The 18,170-nt window shown below is 42.5% G+C and overlaps 1 protein-coding gene across 2 annotated transcripts in view; it reads left to right on the top strand.

Annotated features, from left to right (window-relative positions):
* SMARCAD1 (SNF2 related chromatin remodeling ATPase with DExD box 1) overlaps positions 1 to 18,170 on the top strand; it is an 809,617-nt gene that overhangs the window by 293,366 nt on the left and 498,081 nt on the right. For both annotated transcript variants that reach the window (XM_078676227.1, XM_078676228.1), the window contains exon 6: positions 14,174 to 14,403. In XM_078676227.1, the coding sequence (XP_078532353.1) occupies positions 14,174 to 14,403 (230 nt within the window). The remainder of the gene's footprint in view (positions 1 to 14,173; positions 14,404 to 18,170) is intronic.

Here is an 18,170-nt window from a genome sequence, read left to right as displayed (position 1 = left end):
TAGCTAGCCAGTGGCAGCTGACTGAAAATACAAGGTCATCACATCTTCATATTTATGGTCGAATATCTTAAGAATGTTTTGTCCCACGCAGAAGCAAGGCATGCAGTCATTTTGAACCATCTCTGAGCATTAACAACTTTTGTTATGCTTGTGCCATGGACCCCTTTCTTTACTCTCACTTATCAACATTTTAGAAAGCAGGAGTTGACATTCCCAAGAATGATTCTACCAAGGAGAGGGGTATCGCAATCCACTCTAGGATACAAATGTCTACTGGGTGCAATATCCTCCTGTGTCCCTCTAGTACTGTATCACAGGCTTCTTTTGAGGTGAGAATAATGGAGACCAGCTCAAAGAAAAGCTGCTTAGCCCCACCCCATACCTATCGTCACCACATATGCATCTCTTAAAGGAACAGTACTACTTAGTTGTTCACTTCAGCAACACTCTAGGGGGGGTCAGGAAGCTATAGTGCACATACATAAACTTGAGGTGAGAGCTACCTGACTTACTGTGCATGCCTTTCTGTCAAGCCTAAGGCATTAGTCACATGTTGAAGGTTCTGATTAGCAGAACTGTAAGAAAGTGTGTTACTGGTTGAGGGGTTTGCAATCCTTCTCAAGCAGCAACCACAATTCTTCTCCGGGTGAAGTCACAAGCCAACCCTAAATTAGCCTGTGCTCAACCCGCTGGTCGCTTGGCACAGAGCTGTCTGGTTTAGTTAAATTGGTGTCAAGGTGTAAAGTGCAACACTTCAAGCAGTAACACAGTGAAAACTCACCTCAAAGAGATCCAACAAAGTTAGAAAAATAGAGTATTCTTTAATCATTTAAACAAAACCAAAACAACAAAGATCCAATTAGTAAAACCAAACGTAAGCAGTTTTAAAGATTTCAGGGATGATAGCTTCAAAAAGCACAAAGCATCAACTGTGGATATCTGTTTGCGCCGGATTGGGACAAAGTCACAAGTTCAGGACGACTGTGATGGAGCGCAGGCCAGCTACAGGGACCCAGTTAGGCCTGCTGAACAGCAGTACCTTGAATTCTGTTTTGCAGACCATCGTGTGATCCCGCGGCGATGATGTGTTGCGCAGCTGAGGCGATGCATCGGTCCTGAGGAGCAGTGAAGCTGAGATGCAAGGTCCTGCACTGTTGTATAGAATCCTATCGATAAGAGGTTGCAATGTGAAGTCCAGCATCAAAGATGCGTCACGCAGTCAAGACGATGCATCGGTTCCGTGGAGCAGTGCGGCTGCAATGCAAGAACCTGTGTCAGGAAAGCTTTGCACAGGTACGAATTCCGATGCAGCTGCAAGGTCGATCGGGAGTCTGTTGTGTCGAGAAAATCTTTGCAGCAGGGTTGAGGCGTACTGCCTGCTTGGGTTTGTGCCGTGGAGCAAGGGAGATGTGTTGGTTCTGCTGGATCCAGAGATGGGCTGGCTGAGCACCTTCAGGCCCACCCACATCCATGACTGGGGTGGCACCACTTGGCTCGGTAAGACTCCCAGATATCCGAGTCCAGGTGCGGGGTTAAAGGTTGTGGGAGCTTTCTGTCCCCAAGACTCTAGTCAGGAGGCCAGTCAACTGCCACTTGGAGTCCCTCTGGCATCCTGAGTTCAACAGATGCAGCTCTAGTCCTTTTCACCCAGGAAAGAGGGCAGCAGACAGCAATCTAGCAAGGCAGTGGGTCAGCAGGACAGCAGTCCAGCAGAGTGGCAGTCCTTTCAGCAGGAAAGCAGTCCTTCCAGGCGGAGTATCCACAGGTCTGGAAGTGTACTGAAGAGTTGGTGTCTGAGGTCCAATATTTATATCTGGTGCCCTTCATTTGGAAGGTGGGAGAAGCTTCTAGGGGTTGCTCTTGGAAGTCGCCTAGGCATCTTACCTTTCCAGTCCTGGCTCCAGACGAACTACAAGGGGTATGCAGCCCTTTGTTTGGAGGCAGGGCTCTGTCTATTCAAGTGTAAGTAGGGTTGTGCACAGTTTCACTCTCTCGACCTGCCAATCATTGTCCATCCAGCTATACTAAGCTCTCTGTTGTGTGTGGCTGTCTAGGAGGAACACGCATAGCCCAACTGTCAGTAACACTCAGTCATGTGTCCGAGGGACAAGTTACAGGCAATAGATGGCTAAGGCAGGAAAATGACAATTTTATAAAAGTTGCATTTTCAGAATTGTAATTTAAAATCTGACTTTACCATAAGAGAAGATTTTTCATTGCAATTCCAAAGACAGTGATCATGAACTAGTTACCTGCTCCCATTTTGAAATGATAGCTTCTTAAGCAGTGCTTAATTTGAGACTGTGATTTCCGGTGCTCAGCACTGGCACTTAATCATCAACACCGGCACTTTTTATGAGCACCAGTTAAGGGCATATTAAGTTATGAATCACAGGATGTTGTGCCGATGCCAAGACTTGTACCTGGTTCCCCAGCTTCAAAGTGAGCAGCTCTGGCCATTACGCCACATACTCATCCCACTTTCATGGTTAGTAGTGGTTTCTGTTTTACGTGGCGCTAACGGGAGGAATGAGCTGGTGCAAGCTGCCTACTGACGAGAGCCCCAGCACTTATTTGTTTTACAAATTAACCACTATTCTTAAGTGTAATAATGTAACTCCGATGTTATCTTATGGGAGAGGTAGGCCTTGCAGTAGTGAAAAATGTAGGAGTTTTCACGACCAATAGATGTAACACGTAAAAGCGTGCCTTACTTTTTAAATATACTGCACCCTGCCCTCTGGGCTGCTGTGGGGTGACTTATAGGTATTAGAAAGGTAGGTTTGGGCCTGACGAATGGTTTATTTTGTTAATTAATCTGGAGCCTCGTCGGGTCCTCCAAGCCCAGGATGCACAGCCAACTAATTTGAAACAGTATCTTCCTTTTTAATCCATAAGTAATCCTTTTAATCTATATGTTTTCATACTTCAAAGAATCAACAAACCAGTTCAAGGAGATGCCTGTCCAAGCTTTTCTCTGAGGCACGTATTGGTTTACCGTTCCTCATAACTCAACGTTGATAGTTTGAACCCAACTAATTTTGGGCAGACTGCCCTTGCTCAGGGGAAAATATGGTAAAAAATCATATAAGAACCAACAGTGATCAGCATGTAATTAAACAAACTGTTCTTTCAAATAAGTGATCACATGTGTGGCATAAATCTGTACAATGACATAAAAACAACCCTCCCCCATATGCATTCAGTGAATAAGGTTTCTAATCAAACAGCTTGTGTAAAACAGTAAAAACCTGCAACAACTTAATGCACTGAAAGTGCTTGCAAACCCCATTATGTTTAATGAAAACCTAAGGCATTAACCAACAATTTCAACTGTTATCCTAAATGCGCCAATTACTACAAGAATTCAGTTTATCTCCAGCGGTGAATGAAAACACAGCTATCTAATTCATTAGTGAATGCTCCATGTCACCATTGCAAGTGTGTCAAACGTTCATAAAGTATAACCATCTGATTAACTGAAATCACGTGACGCTCAACGCCCCAGTATAGATGAAGTTCAACCAAAGACTTCTCAAACTGTGCACACTGTGACACAAAAAAATAAAATTCTAATTAAACAGTGCTAAAAAACAAACTAATGACATTTCATAAACTAAAATACATGCTTAATAACCAACTAGCTGCAATGTCCTAGCTCAAAAAATAAAACAAAACAAGTCAAACAATACATTGAATAACAAATTAATGCAAATACATGCGGTTGTTTAAATGTTGATAGTTCTCTAAATGTATAGTAATATTACTCCAATATACCCCAATTGATTAAAAACAAAGACAGAAATAAGGCTTACTGGTTTTCTTAATACATCGAACTATGGCAAAAAAGTGAACCGCCAGTGCTGTATGCTACATTACAACTGTCACAATTGTACATGATGACAAAAATCTCAAAAAGGCTGCAAACTATTCTGTGGATGGAAATAAATTAATGTTCATAAGTGGTAGAAACAATTTCATGGTGCTCAAAGACAATGATTTAGGTGTGTGACCCTGGTGCGCGCGCTATCCGTGCATTTTTAGAGTTGTATATCAGCGGGAGCCTCGTCAGGTCCCCTAAGCCCAATTCTAAATGTGCACGGATGGAGTTCAAACCTCTGGTAGCTTGGCACAGAGCAGTCAGGCTTAACTGGGCAAGGTTTAAAGTGGAACACTTCAAACAGTAACACAGTAAAAAACACACCACAAGAAGATCCCACAAAAGTTGGAAAAATAGAGTATCCTTTAATAATTAAAACAAGAGCAAATCAACAAAAATCCAATTCGTAGAACCCTGAGAAATGCAATTTTAAAGATTTTAGAGAAAATAGCGCCAAAATAACCAAAGCGTCAACTGTGGATATCTGGTTGCGCGGCCTGGAACAAAGTCACAAATTCAGGCCTACCGCAATGGGGTGGGCCAGCTACAGGGACCCAGTTAAGCCAGCTGAACAAGAGTACTTTAAATCCTGGGTTGCGGAGCGTTGCGAGGTCCCGTGCCGAGGATGTTTTGCTCAGTGAGGACGGTGCTTCGTTTCTGATGAGATGCGTGGCTGCAATGTGAGAATCTACGTCTTCGTTGAGGCCACTGTCTGAGATGCGAGGGTGTGGGTCGGAAATCTTTTTACAGGTGGTGGTTCAGATGCGGCTTAAGGGGCGATGTGCAGTCCTTTGCATCAAGAGAAAATTCTTGCAGCGAAGTCTATGCGTTGGTTTTGTTAGGGTTTTGCACCATGGAGCAGGGGAGATGCGTCAGTACTGCTGGATCCACAGATGGGCTGGCTGAGCACCTTCAGCCCCACTTCCAAGGATCCAGGACTGAGGTGGCACCCCTTGGCAGAGTAGAACTCGCAGATTGCAGAGTTTAAGTGCTTGGTTAGAAGTGTTAAGTCAATCCCAAATACTGAATCACTTTGAAGGAGTTGTCATTAATTTCTCATAATTAGTGATGAAGCTGAGACTTTCCAGTTTGTAAATCGCAATGGACAGATGGGATTCGAAGGCCTCTTTTGACTGGTAGATAAACAGACCTTTGTCCAGGTGAATCTTCCAGCGAATACCTTGCATCCAGAGGAATTCCATCATCGTTTTTAGACCCTTTGAAAGCAAAATGGTGTTGTAGGGAGGCCAAAGGTAAGAGTCTGGAACCTGAAGATATGCCCCTCCAGACATACTGGAGGAATCTATGATGTGATTTGAAGATCTGAATCAAGAAGTAGGCGCCTTTCATGTCCAAGCGGATCAGCCAGTCCCCGGGGTGCAGAATATCGCATTGTTAATGGATCCCCTCCATCTTGAAGTGGCGATATACAAGTGACTCATTGGACTCAGATCTGCCTTCTCTTGGTGGATTAGACGGTCCTAGTCTTCGTAGAACATCTGTGGTCGTGGAGGATTTGGTTGAAAGGCTGACCCATAGAAGTCTGTGAAATCCACTGACGGGTTGGAGCTCCCACACACATAATGCTAATTGGTACCTGTTGTGGATGAATTTTGCAAACCTGCCTCCCACCGGAATTGGAACTGTGGTATTCATGCTTAGCGCCATAGACGTGGGTGTTGGTCACGCTTCTGGACATGCCTCTGTTGGGACTGGCGGTTCTGGTGCCTCTCGAGGGGAAGAAACCCCTGAACTTGGTTGGGTCTTGCCAGTGTCCACTTTATGGGTGTCGACCCATGTTGTTGTGTGGGCGGCTGGCCGAATGCCCCGTCCTCTGCTGGCTCCAGGGGAAACTTTAGTAGAAAACACTTTTTGATAGACATCAGGGCCTTGTTTTAAGACATGAAAATGGGAGACGAATTTGCAGAGTTCCATAATGGAAGGATCTCTAAAAAACCACTCCCATGGCCACTGCGGCAGCCTCGGTGAAGGCAATCTGTTGCGGACTTCCTTGTCCAATGGTTTGCGCAGTTGTACCGCTACAGAGACTTTCTCACCAGGGTCCCATGCAGTGGGACAATGGGGGTATATATCGCCAGGATCGAGAATATTTGCCAGCAAGGGTTCCCCTGAGGAAACTGTCATTTAGGGAAGGGGCAGATGAAGATGTAATTTTAGGGGCACCAAAGCTGATTGGGCTCTTTGCGCAATCTGAGTCAGCAGGGAATTTGTTTGGGTCTTAAGGAGGAGAGTCTGGGTCCCCTGCAAATGGGTCAGTGAGATTCAGACATGAGGGAAACCCTGTGTCCCCCAATAGTGGAAGGTATTTGATTAGGAACGTCTTCTTGAGGCGGTCAGAAGCAACCCTGATGGGTTGGGGTCCCTGTGGCGTTTAGATAGGAGTGTGGGTTGTCTTGGAGCTTTAGATGACCTTCGACGATTCTGGTTAGTCTCCTCCATCCCTTCCCCCTCACCCCTCAGGGAATGTTTTTGGGATGGCAGTCACCAGTTCTAGGAGTTTCTTCTCCAAAGGCGCCTATGCTTTGTTAGTGACTATTCGAACTGGGGCGTCAACGCCTCTGCTAAATGGTCATTCCGTGCAGCGTAATCCACCTCATCGAGGTAAGTGTCCTCCCCGTCCCACATTTTATGGGGCTTTGGATGGACTTATAGTGCCGGTAGGCGTGATTTGAGATGATCTCAGCCAACAATAATATATAGCACAGCAGGGTGTGTCAAGGATTATTATGGAGGATGCAGGCTTGTTATGGGTTTCAAAGCATAGTGGATATGCTATTTTACTAGGGCGGAGCGTGGGCTACACCTGTTAGTTCAGTAGAACAGGCCTCCAAGCGCTAGTGAGCTGGCATCTAAAAGACAATGCTGCTGGTGATCTGTGTAGGGAAGGCAGCAGACTTAATTCAATTGCATCTTGGGTCCGTGAATGAAACGCGTAGGTCTGTGACAACGTGCTGCAATTGAAGAATGCAGTGAAGTCCGGCCAGGGAGGGGAAGGGGCCTCTAATTGTCGGAGGACAGCGGCGCGTATGCACGGCCTCCACACTAGTGGTGGGTGGAATTTGCGTAATCGCGCTGCGCAAATCTCCGCAAATCAGTAAAAAACCTCCGCAAACACGCAGAAATTCCGCAAACACGCGGAATTGCTTGTTCGCATTGCTTTTTTACTGTTCGTAATCGCTGCTTGCGTGCTCGGGGGGAAATATCTCAAGAACGCGCATTTGAGAACGCGAACAAGCAAAAAAGTTTGCGAAGTCGCGGAACGCAGACTTTTGGGCAATTTCGTGTTTTCCGCCGAACGGAATTTACCGCCCAGGCCTACTCCACACTGTCATGACCACCAGGGAATCTGAGAACTCATCCTGCAGTCGAAAACCAAAAGCAGGGGCCGAAGACGCCCGTACGGCACAGTTATCAGCAAACACTACTAAAAATTGCAATACAAAATGTCAGCATGAGAGAGTTATGAGGTATAGATATTGAAGGACTACTTATCTGCTGCTTGAGCTGCGAAGAAAGAGGAGTAGCAGGAAGTTATATCGCATCTTCATGTGGACATTATACACTGATTGGTAAATTGGTTTCTTCTTTTCCTGATTATTCTGGGAAATATCGTTATTATTATTGAAGGAGCTGGCGTATAATAAATCTCTATATATGTTGATGTGCAGACCCCGTGACAGTCAGTAGGCCTGCTTTTTATATTTTGGTGTTTTGACCCTTTGACAAAGTCAGTAGGTCTGCCTTAAATTAAGTGACACCCTTTATATTGTTATATCACATAGTCAGTTGTGTGCGCCCATGGGACAGCACAACACATACATACATACACCTATCCTGATATTTCGGCCACCATATTTTTTAGGCTGATATTTTGTTGGTGTTATTGTGGTAGTATACGATCAGAAGGTGCTGCTTGCTAAAGAAATTACACGCGGTCACGTGGGGGAATGGGCTGAGATGCAACTGAAGCAGAGGGCATTCAGGGACACATAAACATAAGCACACCAATGCGTTTGTTTGCTGGGTAACCCTTTTCCTACTAGTCTCTTTAGGAGATATCTATGCATATGTTTGGCTAAAGATTATCTTGATTGGTTAGTCAGTTTGGCAGAAGAAGCTATTCCTTGCATACATCCTGGTGTTTGAGAAATGTGATTAAACAAAATGTTGAGTAATTCTATGAGTATCAGCTGGTCTCTTCTGGAAATGTATTTCAGTTCAGAGAGGGCATTAGTTCATTTAGCACTTTCTTTGCTTCAGTGGAGGCACACAGCTTCCAGTTTACCAAGACACTCGTACTTAGGACTTTTTATGCACATTGAAAATTGTATGCTTTTTTCCTTAATAATAAAGTGAACTGCCTCTAGCACATATAAAAAATCGACAACATTTGTGAGGTTTTCGCACTGGATATGTATTTCATATACTTTTTTTTCTGACTGATAAAAACATCTCTGGTGTAACCACACAACACTAAAACAACATAATACATGTGATATTTATTTTTTTCCTTGATGTTTCAAGTAACTCAAGTAATTTACCCAGTAAATGTACGGTATGGTGCATAAGTGGTGGCAGAAGTAGAACATAGGTCACCTGAGGCAAGATGCTGGGCTTGCTTAGCCTATGATTTAGCATTAGATTTCCTTGCAAAATTGTCCTTCTGGAAGATCTCAAGGAACATATTCTTATCTTGCATAAAACTGAATGTGCTCCAGTCTTACTGCTCTTTTTATATTGCCCAGCGAGCTTCAGCTCACAGGTGAGTACCAGAGGAAATTTGTTAGCATATGTGCCTCTTAGTTATTGTACATAATCAGATTGGAGTACCTACTGTTCAGTATGAATATATCCCATAGAATACGGACTGCATTTGTTATGCATGTCTCCATAGAGCACAAAAAACAATTCTGTAATATGACGCAGCTAAAGCTATTTTAGTTCCTGTAATTGTTTATTTAATTGTACTTTGTAGGAGGCTGGCATAGTACCTGGTGCACACTTATTTAAGTGAAGCACATTGCACTAATCCAGCCAACCCTTATGGGGATTTTAGTGGTCTTAGACAACCATAGAAATCTCTCTAAGTGATAGCTGTGGAGAGCAGCCTTCAGGCTTATCCAAAAGGAGTGTTAAGCAGCTTGTTTTACCAGATCTAATCATGTAGAGTACGTTAAACGAAAAATAATTACACAATGTATATATACAAATAAGTCTATTTGTTAATCCTCACTAACACATTGGTATAATCTCCTACCCGGAGAGATAAACACAAATACTAAACAATACTTCAATTGTGAACAGGTAAGTAAGCTCAAAATACAGTGGTCTTCAGGGGGAGACCAAACTATATACTAAAAAAGTGGAATGTGAACTGCGCCCGAAGTTGGGACTTGGACCAGGAGACTCGGAGGAGCTGGGGACACAAGGAACCACCCGAGGTTAATATCCAGGAACCCCACAGAGGCTGTGTGCAGAGTGAAAACACAGCCATGTACTCAGTAGAATTCAACTGGAAAGTTGTGGTTGCAGTTTTGAAGAAGGACCCTTCCCAGTGGACCCTGAAGAAACCCCGTGGAAGACAAAAGGTTGGAGAGTCATCCCACCGTGGAGACCCCAGGAACCAGGATTCACCAGGGAAGCTGGGTGAATACGTGTGAAGTGACATCGGAAACTGCTGTCTGCCACAAAGGCGGACTTCAGAAAAGATACAGCTGGCGAATACTGTTCAAGAGTCCTGTGGAATCCAAGGGTGGATTCTTGAAGAGGAGAACCTGCAAGCAGAGGATACCAAGTCTGTGCCAATTAGAGGTGACCAGGGGGCAATGAAAAGCAATACCCAACAATGTCGAAAGGTTCAGCAGTGATGACTGTGACCTTGTCGCTGCAGCTGTGAGGACCAGGCGACGCTGAGGAAGACCAGGAGCTGTGCACATGTTGGGAAGTCGAGAATCAGGGGGTCGATGTCTGGCAGGAGCATCAACGAGCATTGGCAGCTACAACAGGCGAAGAAGGAGCAAAGTTGGGACCAGCAAGGTCCAAGGGACTTATCACAAGCTGGAGAAACAGAGCGGGCCCCAGCTAGCAGGAGAGTCCACTGGAGCAGGAGAAGACCTTCGCGAGGACCGATGGCAAGAATGCACAGGAGTCTCAAGAGGACCTTTAGCAGCTCACCAAAAATTAAGGCCCATTGTGCAGAGGATGCGGTGAGGACGATTATCTTGGCATGAAGAGATGCTGGAGGCTAGAGCTTCTTGTAGCCCTAAGATCTCTGGAGTGCAGAGCCAACAATCCTTGGCAATGGCAAATCGCTGCTGTGCTCAGGGGTTTGGTCCCAGCAGTTCAGATGAGGGGTACTTGCCTCAAAATTGAAGAGTAGACAGGTCAGCCATCAAGGGAGTTGCAGAACCACTACCTGTGACGCTGAGCCTTTCGAAATCCGTAGGACGTCGGATGCAGCAGACCTGTCAGCTTTGTTGCGGTGCCTGCAGATGCAGGGGAGTGACTTCTTCACTTCAAGGGAGATTACTTTGGGTGCCATCAAGGACTTCACGTTTGTGCTGGCTACAGATACAGATAGGGACTTATCAGGGCCCCAGATTTTTCCTTTTATCACAACTACATCCCAGACATTGGCTTATTGTCGCCCTACTTTGCATGCCATTGACTTTTTGAGCAGCGCTAGGCCACCATTGGCAGTGCCACTGTGTAACTTAACAAAAAATGTGTACGGTCAATCTCTTCCAGCACCAAGCTGTTTAAAACATCTAAGGCTTGAAAAGTCACTGCGTGACAAAACGCGTGTCGGCTGTCATCAATGTATTGAAGACTGGAGAAAATTGATTTATGGAACAAGAATATACTGAGAAATACTCGAACAACGGTCTTTTTTTGCGTTAAAGAAAAACATTTTATCTAATACAAGTCCTTAGTGTTTGGACCTTATTTGCCTCTTGAACATTTTGTATGGGGTGCTATGGTATTCCTTTCTGTTGTAAGTGGTGCTAGCACCAGCTTACACAAGCTGCAATGGCAGGCCAGTAGTCGCAGTCTGAGTGGTCTCATGGGTGGCATAATACATGCTGAAGTCCATGAGAGACCCCTGGGTATCTCAGTACCATATACTAAGGACTTATAGGGGTAAACCCATAGCCATTTGTGGAGGTATAGTAGTACTTACCATGGTCATATTTAGGGAGAAAACACAGTGACTAGGGTCTAGATTAGCAGGATCCCAGTCAGACTAGCCAACAACACACTGACACCAGGCAAAAAGTGGGGTTAACCATGCTAGAAGGACCCTACCTTCTTACATAGTTGAATATAGAAATGTAGACACATTACAGACAGTTAACCTTAGGTTCGAATACACTTTTATTCAGTTTGGACATCCTGTTCAAACATCGATCAAGTATCATCAGAAGACTTAACAATCACAAGTATGAATGAGATAATCCGTAATAACACCCCCTTCCCACCCTCAAGCTGTCTGCCCTACGTCAATAGTTAGCCTTAGCTGACCAGGGAGGAATATTGTGAAATGCTTTTGTGCACATATGATTCATAGATGTTTTAATAATTGAGTTCCTTGTATGTAGTACCAGCATGTAACTTGTGGCGGATTGAAATTGATTCACTATGAAGGACTGGTTTACATTTTATGAGTATGAAAGAACAACAACCATTAACATTGAGTTTAAAACAAATTTAGAGTGCTGGATCGAATAGATGGGTTTCCTAGAATGATATTTAGTCCACATATTCCCAGATACTTAGTGGAATGAGCAGTGATTTATAATGCTATATGAATTCCTACTGTTTTAAGAGGGATTTGGAAAGGTATGGGCTCTAGATGGTAGGCCAACACTTATAGGTAGCTATAAGAGTGCACTAAAGATTGAATGTTCAAAGCCTTGATGGAAGAAGAGTTTATTAGACTTAAGTTATCACATGAGATTGAGGCATCCAAAGAGTATGGAGAATTAAAGTAAACCAAATTCACTTATCGGTTTCTGCTTGACAAATGGAGGATGCATAAAGTAGCAAATTGGGACTAATTTGCCACTGTATATATTATTAAAAGTTGACTCAATATTGCTTTCCTTTTTGTGTCTAACATAGACTGAACCTTAACTACTAGAGCTCATGTGATCAAGACCAAAACCGTATGACTTTAAGTGAGTCTCTACAGCCTTTGGCTAATTTTCGTCACCATAGTTCATACTCCTCTATGCCTCACCATTTTAAGACTATCACCAATGCAGCCCTCTGGAATGAACAGACACCATAACTCAATCATTAAGCAAAGTAGTTTGGACACTAACCTACAAGAAAAATACTTTTACTCAGCCCAAAACCACAACCCTCCCAATAGCCAGTGCTGCCAGTCAATGCAGCCTCATTCTGTCAACGGACCTCCCAGCCCAGTCTAGTCCAACTAAACCTAAAGAAGAGCATACAAACTGACTCCGTCAGAGGCCCAGACACCTGTAGACATGATTCACATTAAGGATGGTTTTACAGCTTAGTTTTGACGAGTTCACTCTCTGATCCACTCTCAAAATTAAACTGCTTGACATCAAAATGGGTCATTTACATGAGGTGAAAATAAGTCTGCAAATCACTCAGGCCAACTGTCCCCCTGCCAAAAACTTTCCTTCCAGGATCTGCTCTCCTGACCTGCCCCTAGCTACACCCCACTCACCACAACTACTCCTGAAGAGCCCAGCACACAAATCAACCATCATGCTTCAGAGCATTTCTTCACGCATATTTCATTTAACACGTCCAGTATCTGGACTATTCCATATCATCATCTCCCACAGCAATATTCTATTATGAAATCTCTAGAGCATGACATCCTAAACATAGTCTAAGATAGAACAACCTCACCTCCTGTCAACCCATTGAAATATCTACAGTCCATCACAATAAAAGCTGTCTTCTGGAACAATAGGCTTGCATCTGCAATGCAACTTCTAGAATGGATCTTTTCCAGGGCTGTGGCCTTGTCACTTTTACTTTCCCTAAAACCTGGTGGTGCTGCTCCATCTTGATAAAACTATCTTACCTCTAGGATACACCATCCTCCACACTGATAGAAAAGAAAAAACTGGTGGTGGAGTTGCTTTTAGCCACAAGGATGCCCTTAAATGCAACCTGATAACCTGAATGAATGCCTTGACATTCCTATAACTCAATGTGGAGATTACAGACACAACCCCTAAATCACCGAGGCTGGATCTCTTCCAAAGACCAAATGGCAGAACATTTTTTTATTAATTGTTTCTTTGATTGTAGCTGGGATCAACTCCCCTCCTCTTCTGATCAGAGTTTCTTGGTTGATTCAAGACTCCATTGGGGATCACAGACAAAGACACCCACACATCTCTCCTTTCTGTAAGACAGCAATCTACAACAGCATTGCACCTTCCCTATCTTCAGCAATGCATCTTCCCTGGATCTGATCTTCATAAATAACTACCAGATACAGATCTTTAACTCTTTCTAATTGGGTTGGTCATACAATTTTTTATTCCTTGTCCAACCGGAGAATAAAACAGTAAAATCTTGAGTGTTGATGCATTGACACTGAGCATTGATATTCCAGCACAGGCATGCACAGCGGTGCCTAGGCTACTTGTGCTATATCTCTGTTCAACCGGTCTCTTTGAGTCCTTCCTAAGATGGCCTCCTCAATTTTATCCCCCAAATTGGCTGTGCAGCTATTCTCTTAATCCCAAAGCGTGCAGTGCTAATGCCAACAGCAGTGAACTTGTGAGACAAAACGTGGAGTGGCAGAGAAAGAGCCCGGTTATGTAGCGACCTAGCATAGTTAGTCTGTGCATATTTGGTCACGACTGTTTTTTAATGGAAGTATAATAAAGCCAAATTTACTGGCTTTACCAATGGCTGTTTTCTGCTGAAGGTCGGTGCTCTCTTCCATTGAGTAGAAATCCTGCCCCTTCCTTTGTTATGTAGGTAAACACAGTTCATTGTAAGGGCGTTGCATAATACAATGAATAACGTTTTAATTCCACTAGTCTCGAAGATTAGCAGCAACGCACTAACAGTGTCTTGTTCTCCATCTGTAATCATTTTATTTGAAACAGTAGTGTAGATTTTGCACGCTATATGGCACCAGTCTTGAAAAAGTTGGACATGCCCATTTGTGTTTTTCTTAGACATAATAGTTTATAGTGTAAAATACTGTTACTGCTTTAATGAATGGTATTTGTATTTTTTCTTAATACTGTTTTTTTATTTTTAAAGCTTCCTCTCGGAAAAGGAAAATAGACTCCCCACCAAGCAATGACTTGCAGGAAAGTAACGAACAGTGCAGCAAAAAGAAAAAAACAAATCTGTCATCAAGCAGCAGTTGTGAAGACAGTGATGAAGAACAAACTGCCAAACCCGCCAAGCCCAGAAAATTGGAGTCCATTAGCAAAAGTTCAGAAAGCAGTGATGATGAAGAGAATACTAAAAAGAAAACATCAGACTCTGTAAGTTTAGTGACTGTTTGCGACTGTGTCACCACAGGCGGCGTGCATATTGATACTACACATGTGTCTGCTGCAGTAAAAGCGTGTGCCACTGGGAGTTTTAGTAGTCAAGGATATTCCCTTCTGCCTTGTAAACAAATTCAATTTTTTGTGTATTTTTCCGATGAATGGCACATTTTTTTCTTTCCATTCCACTTACTGTGGTTTTCCTTATTTATTTGTCAGATATAAAGACAGCGCTACATACATTACAGAATGACAAAGAAATAGTCTGTCAGCTATCACATGAGGGATGAAATATTGTGCTATTAACAAGAGAATTTTATTGCAATGAAGCCTTGTAACAACTATCGAATAGGAACTGCTATGAACTGGTAACCTGAAAAACATACACTGTCAAAAGATACTATGAATTAATCTCCGATTGGCATACTAAAGGAATTTTGGATTTGGAAGAAGTGCAGTTTCTTAGACGCCCTTATCCACAAATACCTACTTTTTCTTCTCCATAAAATACATAAGGACCACAAATTTCCACCTGGACGTCCCATTATTTTATCATGTGGAAGTTTGACACATGTCTATATATATATATATATTGATTATTTGTTCAAATCAGTAATTACTTCGAATTCCTATGCCAGAGATACAAAGGAATTCTTGCAATAAATTGCCAACATCACATGGGAATCAGACATGTTGATCATTGTACTTGATCTTTCTAGTCTGTACACAACCATAACGCAATGAAGATGGTCTAAAAGCAGTTAAATATTTTCTAAAAGGATGATCCTTGAAGTATACTGAACACAACAAAATGCTTCTTGAGTTTACCGACTTCTTTTGAACTAATAACCTCTTTTTTGTTCCAGGGGCAACTCTATAAACAACTGCATGGGTCGGCCATGGGTGCCTGCTTCGCCCACAGTTACACAAATCTTTTCGTGGGCTGGTGGAAGAAGTAGGTGGCCTGGTCGGAGACCAACGAACCGTGGGTAGAACACATAATAAGCTGGCATAGATTTATCGATGGCCTCTTCATTTTATGAAGAGGTTCAACAGAGTCAGCCCATGAATAGATCACAAATCTAAATGACAACAATGTGTATTTAGCCCCTTCCATGCTGCCGTCGGCCATTGGCAGCACTACCTCGCTGGTGCTGCCGTCTGCCAATTCGCCGACGCGGCCCCGCCCGTTTTGCGGAAGTGCCGCACTTCCGCAAAATCGCGGCCGCATGGAAGGTGTTAAAGTTTACAGGTGAAATGAGCACTAAATATGTAAACTTTCTTGATCTAAGAGGCTTTGTAACAGAAAATAAGTTATGCACAACCTTTTATAGAAAGCCGACAGCAGGAAATTATATACTATATGCAAAAAGCAGTCACCCTACAAATCTTAAGTGGAGCATACTGTAGAGAGAGCTGCTCCGCTTAAAAAGAAATTGTACAATAGAGGTAGTCTTCAAAGATGCAGCCAGTGATGCTGTAAAGCGGTTTTAATCAAGGGGTTATCCCAATAAAATATTGGATAGAGCAAGTTCAAAAGCAGTGGTCAGATCAAGACCGAGTCTTCCAGTAGACAATGTGATTCAAGATACACAAAATAAATGTTGTCTAATCACTAACTTCTCTAAGACCTCTGGTGCCATAAGTAATATACTAAAGAAAAACTGGCACATTCTTAAATGAGATCCTCTTATTGGACCGGAATATACAAGATCACCCTTGTATAACCTATAGGAAAGGAGGTCCATTAAGGACCAGGTAGTACATAGTCTTTTCATCTCGGGTTCCAGAGGATCTAAAATAAGTCACTGTGGGATTTTTCCTGTTCAACAAATGTAAAGCGTGTAAAAATAGCAGACAAGAATTAACATATGAGGTACTGGGACAAATAAATACCCAAAAAAGATTAACACATTTCTGAACTGTAATCCCTCGGATACAATTTATTGTTTAATCTGCCCCTGCCAACTTAAATACATAGGGAGTACCATACACAAAACGAAGCAGAGTATCCTTGAACATGCAAGAGCCATAGCGAATAGGGATTTCACCTACCCGGTGGCAAGGCATTTCGAATCACACCACAACAGCGACAGACATTTACTAAAATTATTTTGTATAGACGATGTACCTAAACTAGAAAGGGGAGGAGACAGAGAAACTAAATTAGGAAGATTGGAGTCTCGTTATGTACTAGATTTCCAAACAAAAGCTCTGTTAGCCGAAGCATGGAAGAATTAGCAGTACATCTAGGATGAACATCGTAGAAATAATCCAAGGGCATAGACATAGGCCTCCTGCATTGGATATAATATTATATGAACATTTAAAGAGGAGATAATAATTCCTCGTAGCATGATTAGATAAGTATAACTGGCACTTTTTTTCTTTCTATTTAGATTCGTTTTTTTAATCAATGATACTCTTTGAAAATTTCTTTAAAAACATAAGCCTGAATAATTCTGAAGAAATTGTATCTTATGTATCATTTATCCAATTAGGACCTGAATAAAAATTAATGTGTATTAGGATAACAATTCCCTGGTAATAGAATGACAATGAAATGGATACAAGTGAGGCCATGAACACATTGATATATAAATCATTATATTATAGCAAATTGGATATTAGAATCATTTGAATGTGGTTATAACACAAAATGCAACTGTGTTATCAATATGTATGACTGATATTTTATAATCTACTTGGCAATGTAGTTTATCATAAAACTAAAGTAATGACTGAATGTGGATGCAAAATATAAAACCAGAAATAGTCTCTTTTTAAATTGAGAATATTACGATGGCGGAACTTTTAAAAAATGGCGGCCACATTAATACATTTACTATGTAAATATAAGAGTGTAGTCCTTTGTTGAATGTATCAATTGTCATGTGATCAGAAAAGAACCAATGAACTTGTATATAGTGGTGTAACATGGTGGGCCTTCGCTAAAATTGACAATGGTGCGGCCCGAAACTGGTCTGTGTAACTCGTGAAGAATTAAACAAGTTTTTTTCTTCCTACCAGAGACTGCTGGTTTTTTTTCTTTCTACTTTGGATTAAACCGTGAATCTACCCTCACGTAGTCACACCCAGTCGTGAGTGCTAAAGATATTTGTGGCAGTGGAAGCGAAAATATATATTTTACGTTTTAGTGTTTATCACCATAGAACATTAATGAAATGTATTCTGGAAGGGAGAACTGATGCAACACTGTAGCAAATTACCATAGTCATTTTTGTCATAGAAAAAAAAGTCGCCACGTGCGTGAGCTCAGATGTACATCAAGCAAATGCATAGTGTTACTCATTCGATGACAAGAGCATATTTGCGCTACAGGAGATCAAGCAGTGAATCAGCCAGGCACCATAATTGATCATGTCTCTGTGATGAGTATTGCCTCAAAGGGTACCAGATATCTTTGGGACATATAAGGGATTGGATTAGTGTTGCATAGGTGTTTTCTGCATCATTGCAGAAGATGAGGTCTCTAACCTGCCTATCAATCCTCAGGATTGAAGTGAAGCCAGGACTTTAAAACATCTCACATGAGAGGGAACCTTCCAGACATGTCCTAGTGGTGCCCTAGGTGGTGAAGGGTCAGTTCTGTAGATTCATTTTCTTAAATTTAGCTACGATCCCTCCCCAATTTGCTCTCACTTTAGGACACCCCCAGGACACATGAATTAAGTCCTCTCCTTCAGGAAAGCATCTAGCATGCATGTCTCCTACAATCAGTCTAAAAGCAGGTAGGTTCG

This window comes from Lissotriton helveticus, chromosome 2_1, assembly GCF_964261635.1.
Source record: "Lissotriton helveticus chromosome 2_1, aLisHel1.1, whole genome shotgun sequence".
NCBI classification, from domain to species: domain Eukaryota; kingdom Metazoa; phylum Chordata; class Amphibia; order Caudata; family Salamandridae; genus Lissotriton; species Lissotriton helveticus.
This window is presented reverse-complemented; position numbering and strand designations above follow the sequence as displayed.